Genomic DNA, 21,278 nt, shown 5'->3' with positions numbered 1-21,278 from the left:
TGGAAATCAAACCCATATGTTAACATTTCAAAGGTTTTAATGCTTATGAAAGGCGTCTAAATGCTGTTAAAGAATACTGATGCCGATCTAGGTTTCAGAGGTTTTTTCATTTTCACCCTAATAATTTTCTTTAAAAAAGATGCTTCAGATGACTAGAACTGGGAGGTATTAGCTGGAAAACACAAAATAAAATAATGGGGCCATAGTATGAAGCCTCACTTTGTCCAGATTCAAAGTTGATAAAAATATCACATTAAATAAATCTTTTCTTTCACATGTTTTTAAGGTTTTTTTCCAGGTGCTTTAAACAATGTAAAATATATAAAATACGTAAATATGAGGGAAAACAAATCAACACAGACATAAATGTCTATTCAAGAGCTTACTGCATATAAAAACACTTCTAGAAAACCTAAATTGATAAGAAAGACTGTCTTTTTTCCCCTTAAAACAACCTAGGAGCCACGTGCTTATCATGCATAAAAGTCTGGTGGAGCTTTGGAGTGTCATTTACTACAAGACCCATGAGCCTCAGCTGAGGTCAGCCAGTAGCTGTAGCTTTTCCTACACTGAAACTACAGGAACTCATGCTGTTCAGCTCAGGCCATGATTGGCTACAGAGCTCCCAGCAACCCCGTTTGAAGCTCCTGTTGGCTCAGTGAGCACTCTATTGAAACCTTAAGGCCAGCTCTCTGACATGGCTGTGGTGAGTCCAGTGTTTATGAATCATAACGAAAGATATAAAACATCAAACTAATAGAAATATGAATCTCTAAAACAATGCAACAGCAGTTTGTGGATTTCTATGGATGTAATAATAGGTTTGGACTAGATATTTCACTAGATTTAAATCGTCACCCCACCACTGCTCCACTCTGCCAGTAAGCCACTCCCACATCATCAGCTCATCTCTTTCACCTGGACTCTCAGGTGCAGCTCATCTGCAGTCAAGCCAGTATAAAAGCTTCTCCTGCCTGCTCACTCATTGCCTGATTGTTCTTCACACGCACATGTAAGGCTCACCCTCAGCCTTCTGTCCCTCACCATGACTTCTGCCTCAGCACTTCCTGTCTCCTGTCTGCTCGTGCCTGTGGCTGTTTGGCATTCTGCTACAATGACATTGCAGTGTTAGTTTCCCTGTTTCCCTACCTGTGGTTTCGTGTGTGCCAGAAACTCTTCGCCTCGTCAGTCAACCAGTGCCCCAGTGAAGTGTTGTGAGTGTGTGCGTACTCAGCTCACTCCTGTCACCAACTCAACAATTCAGCCTCCTCAGTCCTGGTCCCCGAACTCCTCCCAAGCCCGCAGCGACCTTTAACCTGAACATTTATCTAACCTGTGTCGCTACTCACCTTTTTGCCTCTGAACCTGCCGAAGCTCAAAGTCATTACTAACTCTATCTGAGGTGTTTTGAGCTGTAACTGGTTTCATCCTCCACCCATTACAGTCGAGACGTTTGGGACCTTATGAGCAGCTTTTTGAAAAAAATGACAACAAACATGGATTTTTGGATCACAATAACACTTCATAAAACCGGATTCTTCTTCTGATTCTTCTTCATAGGTGAGTAAAGACTATTTATTTGTTTATTATTTGTCTGGCAGAGGGGTTTATGGAGCCTGTTGTGGTGGTTTGTATCTTGGAATGGTAAGCATTAATGGCACCACGAGAAAGCTTTTGAATGATATGCTGTATGACTACATTACTTAAATAACGATGAATACCACAAATGTTTTATGTATCATAATCATAAAAAAAAATAAAAATCCAGCAAAATCTAGCCAAAAGCCAGCTTGTGGGATATACACAGAACCAGTGTTGGGCAAGCTATACATGGAAAATATAGTGAGCTATGGTACCACTCACTCTGTGTCAAAATAAAGTGTCACTACATTAAAGCTACCCCAGAGGCATGAGAACAGAAGATGACGCTTGCTACTTGCAAAAACACTTTTAAAAAAAAAAATATATATATATATACATCAAATCAACGTTATCTCAGTGATAAGAAAAACTGTCAGCTAAACAAATAGGCAGGCTAAAAAAACAGTGACTGCCTAAGTGACCACATTTGGATACAAGGGTGGAGCTGACTCATAGATTGAAGCGGCGCCTCCCTGACAGCCCGTCACACCAAGTGGCCACGTCCTTAAATATGTATAACATTAAGCCCTAATAAAATGTAAATGGGTTATTTAAAAATTCACCCCCTTGCAGTTGACATGAATCTTGAAATTGGCTATCAAGACCAAAACCAGGCAGGAAATATGTATTTTTTGCTGTAAAGTTGGGCATTTTACATCGGAGGTCTATGGGGATTGACTCGCTCTTGGAGCCAGCCTCAAGTGGACATTGACGGAACTGCAATTTCTGGCGTTTCTGGTTGTTGCTTGGACATTACACGCAATTTGAATATCAAACTGAGCTCCAGGAGGCGTGATGGTTATTTTCCCCTATTTTCTGATGTAGTTTATGAACCAAATGATTACTTAATTAAAAGCTTGAGAAAATAACTAGCGGATGAATAGATAATTAATAAAATGATAAAAAAAATCATCATGGCCTTTATCCTACAAAACACAGACACTGTGCTAAAATGCTGTATATTTCCGATGGCAGCAGGTATATACATTGTGGACAGGGACATACTGGGACACGAGCTTCTTCTTTTAATAAATCAAACTATTCCCAGGTCTGTAGTCAAGGTCAACATGTAGTGAAATTACAGTCTATGAGTCTTGTCAAAAGGAGAAAAAAACCCCTTTGTTTACTAGCTCTGATTGAAGGTTGACTCCCAGGACTGTATGTTCTGTTTCATCCGCGCACCACACAAGTCTTTCACAAACCACATTCACTCAGACACACATGCACAGACACACACTGGCCTTCGTTGCCATAGAAACTCTGGTTTTCAGGATGATTCAAATCAAGCTGCTGATCGTATCAGTCACACGTCGTGCCTCGCAGACTGCGTTCAGGTGTCAAACACACACCCATTAAACACACACAGACCATCAGTAATTACAACACAAACTTTGTTTTATTTCATTACATAATTTTCAAGGCCAAATCACAAATAAATAAGGAAGGAGACACTTGCAATAGCCCAGCTCACAGGGCCACTTAACCACACAAAACAAGGAGGAGACCCCCAAAAACTGGTCAGTAACAAAGATTATTAAATATGTCAACAGGAGTCTTTACATCTGTACAATTATTGGTAGTTTGAATGAACTTGAATCATTGATCCCCTCCCTGTCAACCTATATAGGTTATATATTTACAATGCAAGTGAAAACAACAGGAGCGCTTCTTTGCCGTTCGCTCAAATGGACGTAGTAGGAAACGGCGTTGTATGCTTAAAGAAACAAGGGGAGTGCTTCACATTCTTAAAACCCCTGAAGACAGCTCATGTGTGTTAGAAGGCAACTAGCCACCTCTAGCCAGGCAGAGGAAAAGCAGCAAACAGCACAGAAAGCTACTGACTTTCCACTAAAATGTCCAGAGAACCGTTATAATGAAAAACTGGAAGGGAGGAGCAGTTTCCCACATCGTCATGATAGTACTGTCTATTTTTTACATGCTAAAATAACCTTTAGTAGAGATCTGAATAAGAGAAGAGTACCTGACTGTACCTTTATTGACGCTAAATGCCTTCAGTACAAGCAAAGCAAAGCATTTAAGGGGGCAGCTGTGGTAAAATATGTCACCTTACAAAAGAACCACTGACTGAAACTCCTGCCTTTTAAAGAGAGGAGAGCCCGAAGCCATTCAGAGAATATCACCACCTATATGAAATCCTGCAGTTATTAATTTATGTTATGCATGAGTTCAAACAAATGGCAGTTAACAGAATCAAAGACCCTTTTTTTATATACATTGCACATACAGTGTCATACACATAAACCAATTTGAAGATACAGAACTGCAATCTGCACTCTATGAGGTCTGCTGAGTTTATGCTATATGCTCACTATTAAATAAGGAGTGTATTCATCTGGAGTTTCTTCAGCTGTTTTACTGGAGCGCCATCCTCTCTCTCTCAAATATACAGTATATTCAAGTGATTTGGTACAGTTGCACACTTTCTATCATGCAATTTCTAAAAAGCCAAATATAAAATCTTTATCTCTTTACAGTCTTATTAAAGAGCATGGTATTGTTTAGTACAGTATTTTCACATGGGCTACAGCTAGACTTTCCTATCAGTGTCTCTCTACCGTTCTCTTCTGTATTACCTATGCTTGTGTTTGTTAAGGTTTTCCAGTATGAGTAACAGGTCTAAACATTCATACACTATGGAGGGGCTGTTGTAAGTTTGTTTTCTTTCCTTCCTACAAACTTAGGTTTAAAATTTGTGTATAAATATTGCACATTCATTTTGTATTTTGTATTAATAAGTAAAAAAGACAAAAGTAACAGTAACTAGATCTATGGCAAAAATAGGATAATATGTACAGTTGCGCTAAAAAGTAACTGGGGGAGCCACAAATGAAAGGCTTATTAATTTAACCAGTTTTCTACGCTGTGCTATTTTCCCTTGGAGACATCCATATGGTGCATTGGTCAGGACCGGAGGAATACGGGGCAGATGTGGCAGGGCTATGGTATGTCAATGAACAGAAAAGACATTGGACTGTTTGTGGTCACTGGGGCCGTAAATTGTGACACACTCACGAGTTTGAGAACTCCTTTATCGCCAGTTCTTACACCTATTTTCCTTATTAAACCGAAAAATACAACTGCACACCAATCCAAGTTTCCCGCTTCACTGAACTAAGAATAGCTAAACTGCCTTGTTAACTTACGGTAGAACACACTTCATTTGATCTTGATAGAAACATAATAAAACTCAACAAAACCGTTTCTGTTAGCCTTAGTTTTTTCCCCGTTCCAACTGCTCTGGTTTAGTTAAAATAAACCTTAATTCACTGAGTTTGATCTGAAAACATGCTGATCTATGCTGTTTTTCTCTGCCTTTAAAGCTGCCTGCTAAGCAGCTGCAAAGTGAGCAGCAGCTCTCGCTCGTTCTTTGGCGGCAGCTACAGTACAACATGTTTCCACAAATATGCAATTATTGGCCAAAAAAGAAACAACAAAGCCCCCTTAAAGTCCCTAAGGGTGATTTAAAAACAAAACAAAACAAAAAGGGCTCAAATGTTATTATCTTGTGCATGCAAGATAAGCAGGTTGTTATTATCTTGAGGGAACAAGTTGTCATAGGGGAACAAGTTTTTATCTTGTGGGAACAAATTATCATGTGGGAACAGGTTGTTATTATTTTGTTGGAACTAGTTGTTATCTTGTGGGAACAAAGGGAACAAGTAATTATCCTGTGGGAAGAAGTTATAATGGTGTTGGAACAAGTTTTTATCTCAGGTTCACGTTAGTTATCTTATCAGCAAGAAATAATAACCTGTGTAGACAAAATAAAATTATTACCTTTCGGGACTTAAGGAGCTATGTAAGAAAATGAGAAATACAGCAATATTTTAAAAGTAATGGATTGCTAATGGACTACTCCACTGATCATTTGGTTGTTACTGCAGATCCTAACCTCAGTGAGTTTATATGAGCGTTAGCCTGCGACAACAATCGCAATGACGACTACACATAAAAATGCATGCCGCTCTGACAATCCAGCGATGCTGATTTAAATATGAATTCTACTCTCATTCTATTTCCATGCAATAATCCAACAAAAAAAACAATAAGAAAACAGGTTGGGGGACATCCAGGGGTGGCAGAATTATGGATAATAATAAAAGAGCAGCGATGGAAATAGTCTTAATGGATGCCTTTTACAATTGATGTCTGACCCTGCTGCAAAGGCTGAGAGCAGAGGGGACTAAAGTCTGGATAGCTTCAACTAGTCAAGTCGGTAAACAAATACACACTCAAATGTACAAACTTTGGAACACAGGGAGAGAAAGACAAAAATAAGCGCTTGTAAACAAAGCTCCCAAAAAGTACAATTAGCGAAAACAAATTGGCAATAAAAAACAGGAGGATACAGAAATTAAAAAAAAAAAACCCAACCCTCAGAATATTACAACCATAAAATAACAATAAGAAACAGTATTATAACATCTTCATGCTCAATCTCTCATGGCTTTGCAGCACTGATTCCTCACACGTATAAAAAAAAAAAAACCTCATGAAATGGGTTTCAAAGCTGACAAACCAAACATAAAGGAAACATAGCAACATGTAAAAAATAATCATAAAAGATAATTGAGTTCCCTGCGTAGATTCTAACCTGAATGTTACTTAAAGCCCATGAGGGATCACTCTATCAGACTCATGCTACCCCGTGTCCCTGCCAGGTATCTGCGCTACACGTCCACGACCATGCTGAAGTGGTGGAAAACTCCAGAGAGCAGAGAGACGGGAGAGGGGGGGTGGGGGGGGGGGACAAAGAGGGCGCACTGACATTGATCCAGATATACGTCTGGCTTGACATTTGTTTCACTTTGAGTCATGCGGACGTCCGATTTCATGTGCCGCCTCGGTTGTCATAGCAACTCAAAGGGCTGAATCCATCAAAGGGAATGGTGAGTGTGTCGCACCTTGCACGTCCGGCTGGCTCAGTTGTCCATGTGAGACTTCTGCCTTTTGGTGGACAGAGAGCATTGAGCTGGAGTTTTTTTCCTCTTTTGATCAAAGCCGAGGAGGAGGTGCATGAGTTGCTTTATGTGTCTGCAGTAATGTGTGTGTGTCTGTGTGTGTGTGTGTGTGTGTGTGTGTGTGTGAGAGATTGTTAATTGGATCTGAAGTGTATCTCCAAGTATTCCTGGTAGTGGCTTCTGAGCTTGTTTATGTGTGCATGTATATATGTGTTGTTTGGAGTGTATGTGTTATTTTCCGCCGTACATCCTCTCAATGTCTTCCTGGTAGTGTGTTTTGAGCTCCTTGCGTTTCAGTTTGAATGCGTCAGTGACCAACCCAGTCTCTGGTGTCCAGGGCTCAGAGCTCAGACGGATCTTCTTGGGGATCTCAAACCGTTCCATTTTAGCTGGTTGGAGGGGAGCAGAATCACAAGTCAGAGTGGCACATACAGTGTGAATACTGGTGCAAGTCAGGCAGATACAATAACACCCAAGCTGAACTGTCAAGTCATGACAGGAAGAACCGACACTTTGGTTTCGATGGGGTTTTATCATTTTGTCTGAGGGCATACCAGGGTTTCCATTATCCGGTCATTATCCGGAAAAATTTGTTTGGTGAAGTCTGACATATTTAAATCTCTCCTGTCATAATATCAGTTGAAAATAATTTTGTATGAGAAAAAAAATTGTAAGCCTAACACTGTTTAACAATGTCACTGTGTGTCCACGCTGTTAATATACGCTACATAAAACTCATTTTGATGCCGATGCTCGCATCGCATTCAGTCAGGACATGGTTAGCTGAGGAATATTTTTAGCATTATTTATTTTGGGCGACATGCAAAGGCAGACTTAACATTTAAATATTTTTGTTTGAAGCATTTACTTAACAGGTGTCAATTAGCACAAACTGCAAATATACACAGACACAGAAATTATTGATAAATACAAAAATGCAGCATGAATATCATTAGTGCATTTAAATAAATAAAAATAAAACATTTATTTTTAGAATTATTATTATGCACATTACTCTGTTTAATAAACACACAGGGTTCCTACAGCTTAAGGTAAATTAGATTTAAGACTTCAACACCAATCCCAATGAAATATAAGACCGATTTTACAATAACCAAAATAGTAAAAAAAAAAACTACAAAAAAAAACTTCAACCAATCAGTTATTTAGGGACAATTTTGCTTGAATATTTATTGTTACATGAAACTGGGAAATAGCTGGTGTTTGTTGGCAAGTTTTCTTAGTGTTTTTGGTTCGGCTATCCTCATCTGTGCAACGTTAATGAAAATTATTTTTAGCTAATACATGTGACTATCTATTTAAGATTTTACAGTGCTATGTCTGAAGAAAGATTAATAAAATTTCTCATGTATAAGCACTTCTAAGACATGTAAAAGACTGAATTAGACATTTTCACACTATCAAGGCCTTAGTTTTAGTATAATAAATTCAATTCCTCATAAGACTTTTTAAGGATCTGCGGGAAGCCTGAACATAAACAAATAATATTCAAAAGGAATTTCTCCCATTTGTCTGGGACATTGAAATCCTCCAGGAAGCCGTGGTGCATGTGCAGAATGAATACAAATGAAGAAGACACAAAGGCTTTTTCCTCTACCTGAGATAGCAGCCTCAGTAATGATGCGGAGGACCTCTTTCTCCAGCTGGAGGTTGTTGCACATCTCCTCCCATGTGCCCTTCACCTGCAGCTGATTGGCCAGCGCCATTAGCTGCTTGTGGTTAGGCACCACGAAGCTGATCACATACGATTGGTCACTGAAAAATGAATACAAAAGAACTCAGAAAGTTTTCTAAAAGAGAGAGAAATTGAAAGAAAAAGAGAAGGCATTGGCTGAAATGTCGGAGTGTGTGCAGGGTTTTACCTGTTGGCATAGGCACAGATGTTGTCGATGAGTGGGCAGTTTTTCAAAACAGCCTCCACTTTTCCTAGAGAGACGTACTCGCCTGCCTGCAGTTTCACCAGGTCCTTCTTACGGTCTGTTGGAAGACAACACACGTTACAATCTTAATAGATGTTACACCTACACCTCACACACACGTGCGGTAGTTTGTGGATTTCTTACCAATGATCTTAAGGCATCCATCTGGTTCGAACTCTCCGATGTCTCCTGTGCAAAACCATCGCTGGCCGTTCTCATCCACGAAAAAGTCCTCACGGTTCTTTATTTCATTTTTGTAGTAACCCATCGTCACATTGGGACCGCCAAGCAAAATCTCCCCGCGTGGGTTGGGTTTGTCTGTGCTGTAGTAACCACCTAGAGGAGCACAAACCTGATTAGAATATCAAACTGTTTGCTGCCTTCTCTAAATTGGGTTGGCGTTATTTAACTCACCCTCCTCCCAGTCCTTCAGCGTGATCTCTGAACAAACCAGTGGAGCACCAACCCGTCCTGTGCTGTAGTCCCAAACTGGAGGGGGAAAAAAAGAGCAAAAACTCCTGAGAAATGTAGGTAATACCAGAAAAACCACATTCTTTGTATTTTTTTATTTGCTTTTTTCTTAAAAGGAATACTTCACCTCCCAAATGATTGCTCGTATATCGATTACTGCTGTTATGTTGAATTTGTGAAGAAAACGTTTTCTTGCTTGCCTCCACGCTTAACAAAGAATCAAAAAATTTAAAAAACACATTGAATTGGAGTCACAGGAGTCTGTGTTTTTAACATAGTTTTCAAAACTCGTGCAGTATAATCCAGTCTCATTAATCCAGTTGTATGCTAAGTACTTCCCTAACACATGCAAGGAAACGTTCTCTTCAAAAGTCGCTTTGGCGCAAAGATTGCACTTTAGGGCCGCAACAAAGTTACCTCTTTAAACCGCCCCTGCATTTTTACACAGAACCAAACAATGGCGGCGTTATTCTGCTCCGGTGTGGATTATACGCTGCATCATGGCGTCCTGCGATTAGAGGAGGCATGACGTTTCACACACGAGGCGTCTGCCTCTAGCATGACATAAAACATATGCGTTAACAGCACTTTATGATCAATAACAATGGCCTCAATCACAATCATTTACCTTCTCTGTTATATGGCGGCCACCTCTGCTCAGAGAATAAGGAGCTCCCGAATCTCATTGTTTTCTCAGTCTGCGAACATTTACGAATGCTGTTGTTCTTCTTTGAATTAGCTGCTATGACAACAGCTGCTTTTTCAATCTCCAGCAGTGGGTCGCACACATTAACACGTCACAAACCGTCACGTCTTTCCTGCTTTACGTTTTACACAGACATTGTTTGGGGCTGTTACTGCATCCGGTCCCGGCTTAGAGGTGAAACTACTGTCTCCCCTTTCTGCGATCGGCGGTTATATACAGAATATACAGAACGGCGAGGTGGTTGGATTGAGCAGGCAGTGTAAATGCAGCTAAAGAAAAACAGTAATTTTAACTCGCTGAACACTGGAGCTGCTGGTCTACTGCTGCCTTAATCAGTCTGTCTGTGTTACTGTGTGACTTTGATGAAACCAAACTGACCCTTTAATTCACTTTAGCCACACAATAAGACAAACTAGCTGATCAAGGCAGTGGCAGACCTGCAGCTCTCGTGTTTTTGTCACTGGCGTGTGGCTTTGAAGAGTTAAGTTCCCGTTGGAAAGGGCTGCCTATTAAGAAAGTATGAGAAATGAGACCTGGATTGCACCGCGCGAGCTGTGTGAGAGTTTGTTAACGAATGTATTGATATAGTTTTGTTGTTGTTAAATGCAACCCCCTTGTACTTAAATTATTCAAGATTTTTCTCCGTTTTTGGAGTCTTCGTTCACAAAAGGCATACGAGAAAACCATTTTCTTCACAAATTTCATGTTATGCAAGGGGAGTAACTGATATGCAAATGGACATTTGCGAGGGAAATATTCCTTTAATTTCCCAACTAAAAACACCACGTGACTTCCGCTCTCTTACTCTCGCTGATGGTGCCAGCTCCGCAGGTCTCCGTCAGGCCGTAGCCCTGCCCCACAGGGCAGCACAGGCAGATGTTCATGAAGCGCTGTGTGGCAGCTGAGAGCGGAGCTCCGCCAGAAAGCAGCACTCGTGTGTTTCCTCCCAAGAGCGCACGCACCCGTTTGAACACCAGACTGTTGAGGGAGGAGGTGTACAAAAACAGAAATATACAGCGTGGACATATTGAGTGATTCCGACAACAACTCGCAACAAACTCAACAAAAAGTCAACTGAAAGTTAATCAACACAGCATCCAGATATTGACTTGTGCTAAAGAATAACCTGAGCAAACACCCTATCAGAATCAATACCACACAGTGCTTCACATATACGAGAGAATAATTCACTAACCCTTCTGAAGAGACACTGTGTTAACAAGAGTCTACGCCGGGTTATAATTAGCCGTGTCGTAACAGAGGTTAATGTTTGCTCGTGACTCAGCGCAGAAGCGAATGCCTCAGCTCGGGCACACGAGATAAAAGTGTGTTTTACCTGTCACACAGGGGTGTGCTGTAGCCCTTAGAGATCTGCTCCATCTTGTAATTGTAGGCCAACACAAAGAGCGTCTTCTGGAGTCTGCTCATCTCCTCCACTTTGGTCATCACATTCTTGTAGATTCGATCCATGATCTCCTACACATCGAGCTCTCAGTTAACCCTTTTGACACTTTAACTCTAACACTGTTTTATGCACTTTACTTGAAGGCCTAGTTCGAGGTCATATTGCTATTAATATTGGCTTTGTGGGTTTGTGCAGTGACAGAAAGACTTACTGGTACAGCAGCCATGAGAGTAGGTTTCAGCACACTGGTATCACCTTTACTGCCCTTCTTTATCTTTGTAGACTGTGAAAATGAAAGAAAAAATATCGGTCAACTCTCAGTGACCTGTAGGCGGGTGCCTGATTACACAGAGCTTTAAAAGTGATCAAAAGAGGACATTATAGAAAAATAAAAAAAATAAAAAAATAGAAAAATACACATTTCTCCTCTTCCCTGCAGTGCTATTTATCAACTGGATTGTTTTGGTGTGAGTTGCAAAGTGTTGGAGATATCAGCCATAGAGGCTATCAATATTATGGAACTAGATGGCACTCGGTTTGTGGTGCTAAAAGCGCCAAAAAAGTACATTTGAAAAATTCATCACCACACAGAAGGCAACCTGCATCTACTCATGACTGTGAGGCTCGTGCTCGTGATAGTGCAAGATGTAAACATTAATGGCCTCCTCCTCAGCTAGGCTGTAATGTTAGTTAGCTCAGTGGTGCTAGATGAGCTAACAGTAAATGCACACTTCTGTGCAATGCTAAGATAGATGGCTCTAGTTCAATAGAAAGGAAATAGTTCCTGCATGAAATTGCTCACAACAAGGTCTGTCTTCATATGTATTTTTTGGCGCTTTAAGCACCACAAATCAAGTGCCATCTATTTCTATTATATTCAAGAGAAGGCAGACATCTCTAGGACCGATATTTCAAAAACTCGGCAACGCACACCAAAAGAAATCTAGACTGATAAATCGCACTACAATTAAGAGGAAATGTGTGTATTTTTGATTTCTGGTTGAACTGTCCCTTTAAGAAGGATTATATAAATACATGAATGATCATTGCTATCTAAGATGACATCTTATATATGTAACATACAACACTGACTGTGACAAAAACATGCTGGCCACAAGCATGTGTGTGTGTGCATGCGTGTGTGTGTGTGTGTGCATGCGTGTGTGTGTGCTTTTATACACTGACCTGATCAGCTAGAGTCTGAGGAGAGGAGTAGCCGATGCGGCAGCCGTGAGAGATGCACACCAGCTCAGCACTGAGCTCTAAAACGTGTGCCAGCGGCAGGTAGCCAATATAGGTGTCTGTTTCACTGCCAGCAAAGAAATAACAGCAAGTTAATTTCCATAATATTCACAGAAAAGAAGTGAGGCGGTGTTAATGGAGTTTGTGACAAAAGATGTGCTAGTGCATGTGTCTTAGAAGGAGTACAGTGAGCAGGAGGAGAATGATCATTTTTTGACAGATTTGGAGAGTTGCAGACCTCACATCTTCTTTTCTCAGGATGGCAAAGACATGACCCTCCCTACTCTCGCCCTGATTGGCTAGTGCTTGTTGGTAAGAATATCAGGGTGAGCCAATCAGAGGCAGAGTAAGGCAGAGTAGGGCGGATCATGTATTTCACCATACTTAAAAACTTCATTTGCTTGTAGAAGACAAGAAAAAAAGGGAGGAAGTGAATCTGATATTGGCATACTTGAGGTTTGGGATCCGCTCAGCCATGCCAGTGATGCCAGCAATGATGTTGCCATGGGAGATCATGACACCCTTGGGGATGCCCGTGGAGCCGCTGGTGTACATGATGACTGCGATGTCGAAGGGCTCTGGCTGTCTGCGGTCTACTGCGACTGCGGAGACAGAAGAGCAGAGGGTTGATGTTGACAGGAAATCGATCACACACCAACATAAACATTATTAATCGTAGAGAGTCCCCAAATCTTCTTCGACATCAAATTTAAAGCCTTTTCATGGACTTTTTATGCCTAATTCCCGTAAACTCAAAGTTCCAACACAGTTTGACACACATAACAAAGTTAATAACTGTTACAAATTGACAATTTCATTGACAGTTGTGCTGTGTGACACTGATGGCTGGCAATATCAAAAGAGCTTTCATTTCAATTCTTGCATAAAATACAGAAATTCAAGCACTTTCAATGACAAATGTCTTTTTTTACATTTTTTTTCCCCCAAAAACTTCCAAAACCTTAATATTTTGTTTGCACACTTAAGCATTTAATTGTAAAAAAAAAGAAAAAAAAGAAAAAGAACTGGTGAACACTTTTAAAACAAGTGTATGCCATGATGATGATCATATGATTTTTTTAGCCTGATTAACTTTCAATTAATCTTAATGCATTAATTGTTTAAATTAATGAATTAATTCCTTGTTATTCTTGTTTTGTACACAGTTGTGGAAACTGTGTATTGTATTTACAGTATCCAATCATTTATATTATTCCAGTGTTTTTTTTCTGTCAGAAAAAAAAGAAGATAAAAATGGCTCAGGTGATAGCTGAAGCAGAAACACAATTGCTACATCCCTTAATTTTCCTGAAAAGCTAACCAATGTTATTGCTGCATTTTTGGCGAGTGGTGATTTGACCTCTTGCTGACTCCGTCATGCACTTTAATTACACATCAGGGTGTTGGCTTTGTATTAAGCCTCCATCAGTGCACATCCCATTTCCCCCCCCGACAAAATTAGAAAACCTTTTTAATCACAAACACTCACTGTTGTCGGGCTTGGATCCCATCTCCCTCACAGCGTCCATGTTGTAGACCATGATGCCTCTGGGGAGGTCTGGCCAGCTTGTGGGTTTACTGTCAACTACAATGATGTACTGCAGCCTCGGCACATCGCACAGTATGGCCTGGGACATGGAGTTGGATGTAGGAGGGAGGGAGAAGGGCGAGTGAGAGGAGAAAAGTAATTATGCAAATAGCTTCTTATCGAGCCCTGATGTTACACACAGTAAACAACCTGCAGAGGCTTGTTTAACACAGCTGACATGACGGACACAGAAGCGGGTACCTTGAGACGGCTCTGCAGCAGGTCTTTGCTTGTGATGATGTGTGTGATCTCTGTCTCGTTCAGGCCGTGGGCAATGGCCGTGGGTCCGAGAGTGGCATACAGGGTCACAACTGTCAAATCCAATGAAGTTGGTGAGCCATCTGAGGTGTTTTACTGCAGGCCTAAAATTGTCTGAATTTGTCGGTTTTTGTCACTCACGTGGGAAATTGTACATGAAGCAGGCTTGTGCTGCCACGATCCACTCTGCTCTGGTCTCGCAGAAGATGGCGATGTTGCGCTGAGGCCTCTGGCCGAGCGCTGCCAGACCGCTGCCGAAACACTTCGCTGCCTCGTAGGCTTCCTCGTACGACAGCCAGTTATAGTTCCCAAGAATAACCTGCACACAAGGGTTTTGTGCAATATTCAGGATTATCTGCACTGCACCAAATCAAATGAAAACTGACAAATGTACAGAGCATCTTTTCAGGAGCAGCTTTAGTCAATGACGAATATGATTTCAGGGACCTTACATCCATGGTGTCCACGTCGATGTAATTAATATCATCACTGTATTTCTGTATCACAATGTAAAAAAGTAACGTGCAGTACTGACTGCTGAGTCTGAGAGAGGTCTGATGATCCCAGTACATCATGACTCCCCCATTTGCAGTCAGTTAGTGCCATCTACAGGGCTTTTACAGCCATGCAGGTGCTAATGAGGAGACTGAGCTGTGAGACAGAGCACCAGTAACACTACTGCTCCTCCACCCACATCCCTCGCACTGTGCACAGTGGCAGACTACGCTGTCGCCTCACAGACACGAGCGAGCTTCCTGCAATCCCACAGATTCACATATGCAGTTCTAAACCTACATGTGATGAGCTGTACCACCCACTGACTTGACTATTTCCTCAGTCCTGGCACCACACTTGGGTTGATTTCCGGTTTAACCGGTACGGTCAGGTGTACAAGCATGAACTGCTTGAACAGACATTTGTCATTCTGGTATTGTCGTTCTAGTATTGTATAATTTTGGCTATAAGAAATAAAGAAATGTGAATAACATAATAATATATTTGTTCATAAACAGACTAATGTAGCCAGGCGTGTCGGACAGGCCGTGTGCAATTTACTGCTGAGCTGAGGTTGGCATCATGCAGGAGATTAAGATTCAGTAAGGCGGGAGAGAGGGAGAAGGAGCGCACGTTGTGGCCGTTTACTAGAAGGTTCATGTGTTTTTTTGGGTGATGAGAAGACGTGACAGTTTCTCCAAAAAGAAAAAAAAACAACTAAAAATGCATCAGTGTGGCAACATTCTTTGGATTTAAAATTAATAATTGTCCTAACTGGCTGCGGGAAACACAATGTGCCGGTTTGAGTTGAACTTTTGTCAGAAACCCTCTTTATATCTATGTGCCACAATGGACGAGGAACACCTGATTGGGTCCTTATTTCACTACAAAAAAAACCCTAAAATATGGTGTCAGATGGTGGGAGGGAAAAGGAAGCTGAAAGTTTCTGGTAAATGACCTCTGCTGATGACATCCTACTTGTTACTGGATATAATGTAAGTCATTTCTAGTAAATATCACAATATAAAACGTGTGCATATTTAAAGGATTCGGTTGGACAAAAAGCATCTGATGTTACACGACGCCACGGCTGGCGGTGGTGATAGTTGGACTTCTTGCTCGCTGTTAGGTCACGGTGTGTTTATGTTCCACTCGGGACCAGCTGCAGAGTCAAGTGTGACACCCTTTTTCAAATTTGTCGTACCAGTCCAGTCCGATGACTTTCTCAATATCAAACCGGTTTGTATTCTTTTACACCGGTCAGACCCAACATTTCAAATAATAATGAAGGTGACACACAGTCTGTTGTGTGTGTTTAAGAGTAACACTGCCTGTGTCTCACCTTCTTGAAAACCTTGCCGTTAGGCTGCAGCTCATCCTCCTCACTGAGCACCTCCCTGGTGCCCAGACAGTCTCTCTTTGCAAACCGACATGCGGCATATTCAAACATTTTGTCCAGGGTGTCCACCCCGGGGTGCAGCCAGGCCACCAGCTTCTCTTGACTGTTGACGGCCCTGTAAGGCCCCGCTGGGTGTCTGCTAACTGAGCGCGCCTTGATCCTGCGAGCCCGTTCCAGGTTGGTTCCAGCTCCGGAAAAGAAGTACCAGGGTATGAAGGTGATGACAGAGTAGACCCATACCACGGAGCGGAACACCTGCAGCAGCAGGGGGTTCATATCCTCCTTTAACTTCATCTCGACGATGAAGTCAGTGCTGGAGATGAATCAAGCCACAGAAGCGATGATACACTGCTCTCGTCACTGCTCTGGCTGAAGGTTGCAGGCTGTGGTTCTTTTGTGCAGCGAGTCAACCGGACCTGCAACACAGACACACAACGTGAAACTTTTGTAAGTATAGCCTGGATTAAAAGATGTGTCAGAACATTTGGAAATATTGGGCGGCAGGAAATCGGCTGCCTCCTACTACACTCATCCTTGCTTGTCTGAAGAACATCTCTGCCTATTCTTAGACGGGCTCTCAGTCAGCACTATCTATTTCACCAGATCCACTGGCCCTGCTGCATGGATCCCAGCCTCACAGAGAAAGCATGAAAGCTGTATCATCTCCTAATATCATAACGATAATAGTGCTGAAATAATCATTTGATCAGCTGATTGATAGAAAATAATTTGCCTCTTGTATGTGAAAATTTGCTGTTTTTATTTCATTACCAAGAAAACATTGCCTCTCTACTTTTTAGGAATTATACACACCCTCTCTTCCCTTACCGTTAGTGACACACGCAACTCATACCAAGGCGAGTCATAATAATGTTTGAAAACGCAGTACTATAGCTCTCGTTTGCCTGTATTTCAAACACCTTTGTAACAAATCCGACACCTCCCAGAGCTCAGCTATTCCTAGTGCATCCTTTGGGCCGGAGTGTAATTTGCAGTGTAACCCTGTAGCCAGTGAGCCTGAGCAAGCAGCAGTGACTCATTTTGCACAGAGGTCTAAGGGTCATGAAGGAGACTGTCATAACCTGGCCAGCTAATATAACAGTGCTGGGAAGAATCTAACACTGAGCGATGATGGGGTGTGCTGCTTCCAGACTTATGCAAGCACAAGCTGCAAGAACAAACCCAAATATTGGAGCAAGAACACTTAAGGAAGCTTTTATTTAGATTTTTCCTTCTATCATGCTACGCCCCAATGATAAACAGAAACTTATGTAAAGAAATTGAACTTTAGTTAGAGTGCAAGTCCTTAGTCATTGTCCAACTGGGCTATGAAACACTGGCCCGCTGCACTGTACCACACACACGTGCTCCAGTAAGGACTGTGATCACGGGCCAGTATAACATTACACTACAAGGGCCAATCTGTTTCTACACAACAATAGATGATTGCCTCTCACTGTGCGGAGTTCATTATAAATTCAACGCAACATGTGTTAATGCAAAGTGAAGCGTATTACACATTTTTTTTTTATAAAGCATATTTAAAAGCAACAACTGTTGGCAAGTGCTGTACAATAAAAAAAAATAGCAAAACTATGAAAACACACAGACGATGGAAAAACAACAGTAACTGATGAAAATCACAAGACCATATAAACAATGCGGTGTAAAACAAAGACAGTAGAGACACAAAGTATGCCAAGTGCCCAAAACCTTCTCATGACTTCAAACCTCAGAACTGACATTTCAAAGGTATAGAGTTCCCTTAGTGCCAAAATCACGTGACATGCACACTGTCTGTGCCGACTGAACATGTGAAAAAATACTTGTCAATGTCTGTTTGAATTGCACTTCAGCTGACAAAACATTTCTGATAATCTGACTATTTCTGTTGATCGCCTCCATGACAAAACATTTGACAATTTAACTTTTTTTACTGTACTTCTGTCATTTTGTCGCACTCTGTGTCATTTCACCAGATGTGTAGTCCCCCGTGGTTTGACTGTCATCCTGCATGCCCTCCTGATGGGTCTTCTGACTGTGTTGTGTATATGTACGCCATCCCGCTGTGTCAATTTCCCTGTCGTTTGACCGTCATTTTGCGCATCATCCTGTGTCGTTCTTCCTCACGTTTAACAGTCATTCTGTATGTCTGTGTTGTTATGAGTGTCATCCTGCGGTATCACTCTCCCTGTCCTTTACAGTGTCGTTGAATGTCACAGTTGTGATATTTTATTTTGATAGCCTTGCTGGTTGTTGAATTGCACAAAAAGTGCAATGGGATGAGTTTAGCAGACTAGACAAACGACAAAGAGGATACATTGACATACATTGATCCCGATCAGTGTGCGAACACTGCATCAGGGTGACAAGCAGAACAGCAAAGTAAAACGACAGAGAGGATGACATCAGGGTTGGGCGGTATCCCTTTTTTTTCGTGTGTTCTCACTTTCCTCAAGTTTTTACTGCGGTATACTGTATGTGATGGTATTTGTGTGTGGCCCTACCTAATCTGCCAATACACACACTGGCAAGTTTGCTACCTTCTGCAAGCTCTTGTAGCTTTTAATAAAGAGAGGAGCGTCTGTATTTTTGACGGTATTGAAAATCATACCAATGGGATTTATAAATAGCCTGGTATACCGTAATACCGCCCAAACCTCGACGACACATCTGGTAGACATGCACAACAACAGGCAGAACAACTGGGTAACAAAACTATAAAAAATAACCACAGATTGTAACAAGACGACAGAAGTACAGTTGAATTGACACAGACAAGTGTTTTTTCAGGTGATCAGTTGAAAAAGTCAATCAGATTGTAAAGTTTTTCACGATTGAAGTACAGCTCAAAGATGAAATGTTTTGTCACGTTTGGTTGAAATAGACAGTTCCCCTATTACATAAGTGGGGAACTAATGGGACCGTACAAAGAAAGTACATTAGTATATCTGCTAACATATATAGTGCCGCTTAGTAAAAGAAGTTGGTAAATGGTTTTATGAGAACGCAAACAGCAGCTGCCTTTACTATCAAGTATTTGTCTTAATACACATTGCATAAACTGTCTCAACCTTACAGGTGAAATAGACATGGTTGACAAGTTTCACCTGTTTTGCAGCAACTCACATACCACAACCAACCGACATAAATCAACTGTATCTTGGCAAAGCAGGCGCACAAAGAAGTCACGGCCGCTAGCACATAAGAGGGTTGAAAACTCACTCTGTGTCGGTTTAACACTTGTAACACTGGTTCAGTCAGTGTGCTTTGATTAAATAAGACTCACCTGCTCCTAGCAACCATCCCAATAACGCCACAGACGATAAAAACGACAAAAAGCTTAGAAAAGGAAGTGATTACAATGTAATGCACAGTTAAAATAACAAAGCACATATTCATCTTTACAGTCAACATTTCATGATGAAGATATCACCATAATTAATACCAGCTCATCTGTGCAGGATTGTCATGCCACAAAGCTGACAGTATGCCCAACCTTTTGGCCTTTTACAGTGTAGCCACCTATAAGCCAAAAAGCCACTGGAATATGTTGGAGGGTTTACCTGCTTATTCCTTGGTAGCCCACTCATCCACAGAGCGTTACACCCTCCTCATCAACTACCATAACACCACTGAGTATGCCCACATGCTTATTGCCTACTTTTATGGCATCAAACACACACACACACACACACAAACAGATGCATCAGAGTTTGATGTGTAAAGTATTCAGTGTTGAACAATGGAGAAAACTGAGCTTTCCGCCAACATACTTGACACAAGAGATAATCACAACAGATTAAGACAGCATTTCATCCAACAGACATAAGCCTAACAATCCATCATTATTTCATCCAGCTTTGATTTGATACTAAATATATTTATCCACAGTGCCAGCGTGCGAGTGAGCATCAGGTCAATGGGATGATACTAGATTATAAACCTTTGCATAGGCCTGTATGATTACATCTAGTGATCATTTCACACATTTCTTCATCTTATCTTTACAGTTGAATCGTATGTGTCACCTGTATAAATAACCAGCGGCTGTATGTCCTTCTTCATTTTGGATTGTTATATTAGCACTATTATATTTTATCTGTGTTGTTCCTAAGTAAAGCACTAGACAACGTGTAGCATCGATGTTATGATCTCTCCTTATCTCAGTGATCGCTATCAATGTGAGAGAAAATCAACACACTTACTGTAATGGTAGCCGGTGCATAATAGTAGATATAACGGTGCTAATTTTTTTTCATCATCAGCCTTTTTTCAGCCCGCAGGGTCCGTTTCTCGAGGCTAGCAAAGCGGCATCAAGACTGGCAGCTAACGGACAGCTCAAAGACGCGCTAGCAGCTAGCAAAGCGGGATAGCTAGCATTCAACTAACCACTGCAGCTGCTGCGGTTAAATGTGACTCATTATCACATTCACTTAAAAACCAAACACGACACACACCCTATACTGATCACAGATGACTGACACATTACAGGTGATGTGCCGCGTTGTTGAGCAAACCGGCTAACAGTGTGTCCCTCTCATCAACATCTGCTAACACAGCTATACATTCTCACCTCTTTTCTCAACCGCAACGTCTGAGCCGCTGCGGGGTTTGATCGCGTCTTTATCCTTGTTGCCAAAGCTCTGACATTATCCTGATATAACCTTTTAACACTGTGTATTTCTTCATAAAGCACAACGGTTAGATTGTTATAAAAACCAATACAAAAATAAGTAAAATTGTAAATCTAAGCATCGCCGGGCCAGTTCTGCCAGCCCGGAAGCTAGTGTGTGACGTCGAGGCATCTCTCCATCTGTGATTGGAGCGTTGGAGGTGGCGCGTGCTTGGGGCAGCGGGGACGTCAGTGGGGTTACTAGCGTTCACCGCTGTCTGGGTCGTCAGTCGCTGCAACAATGAACCGGGTTAGACCGGGATATTTGTTTTATTTTTACGATTAGTCGACTCTCCATCGTGACCAGATTTGAACGCTGTTACGCATTCGGCGCTGCTTCAGAGTTAATTCAATGTTATTGTGATTTAACTTCGTTTTATCACGATAGACCGAGACAGAGTGTGTGCAGGAGACAAACAGAGATTTAAACTACAACCGCAGCCTTATCAGCAGTGATACTCCACTTGCTTTACTTG

At 41.5% G+C, this 21,278-nt stretch overlaps 1 protein-coding gene across 2 annotated transcripts; it reads right to left on the bottom strand.

The window, feature by feature from the left end:
• Positions 1–3,018: 3,018 nt before the first annotated feature.
• On the bottom strand, positions 3,019–20,901 carry acsl3b (acyl-CoA synthetase long chain family member 3b). 2 transcript variants are annotated; one of them, XM_042497507.1, is made up of 15 exons: positions 20,704–20,901; positions 16,071–16,543; positions 14,375–14,552; positions 14,177–14,286; positions 13,877–14,015; positions 12,839–12,989; positions 12,331–12,454; positions 11,357–11,428; positions 11,077–11,216; positions 10,546–10,718; positions 8,978–9,052; positions 8,708–8,899; positions 8,507–8,621; positions 8,242–8,399; positions 3,019–7,012 (listed from the first exon to the last, which is right to left on the bottom strand). In XM_042497507.1, the coding sequence occupies exons 2-15, from the start codon at positions 16,419–16,421 to the stop codon at positions 6,855–6,857; spliced, it is 2,136 nt and encodes a 711-aa protein (XP_042353441.1). In that variant the 5' UTR covers positions 16,422–16,543; positions 20,704–20,901; the 3' UTR covers positions 3,019–6,854. The 2 variants fall into 2 exon arrangements, with proteins under 2 accessions (XP_042353441.1, XP_042353442.1); XM_042497508.1 differs by lacking the exon at positions 20,704–20,901 and adding an exon at positions 20,336–20,509.
• Between the last annotated feature and the right edge of the window lie 377 nt (positions 20,902–21,278).

The sequence above is a fragment of the Plectropomus leopardus genome, chromosome 12 (assembly GCF_008729295.1).
Source record: "Plectropomus leopardus isolate mb chromosome 12, YSFRI_Pleo_2.0, whole genome shotgun sequence".
NCBI classification, from domain to species: Eukaryota; Metazoa; Chordata; class Actinopteri; order Perciformes; family Serranidae; genus Plectropomus; species Plectropomus leopardus.
Note: the sequence above shows the minus strand (reverse complement) of the source record. Positions and strands in the feature narration are given on the sequence as shown.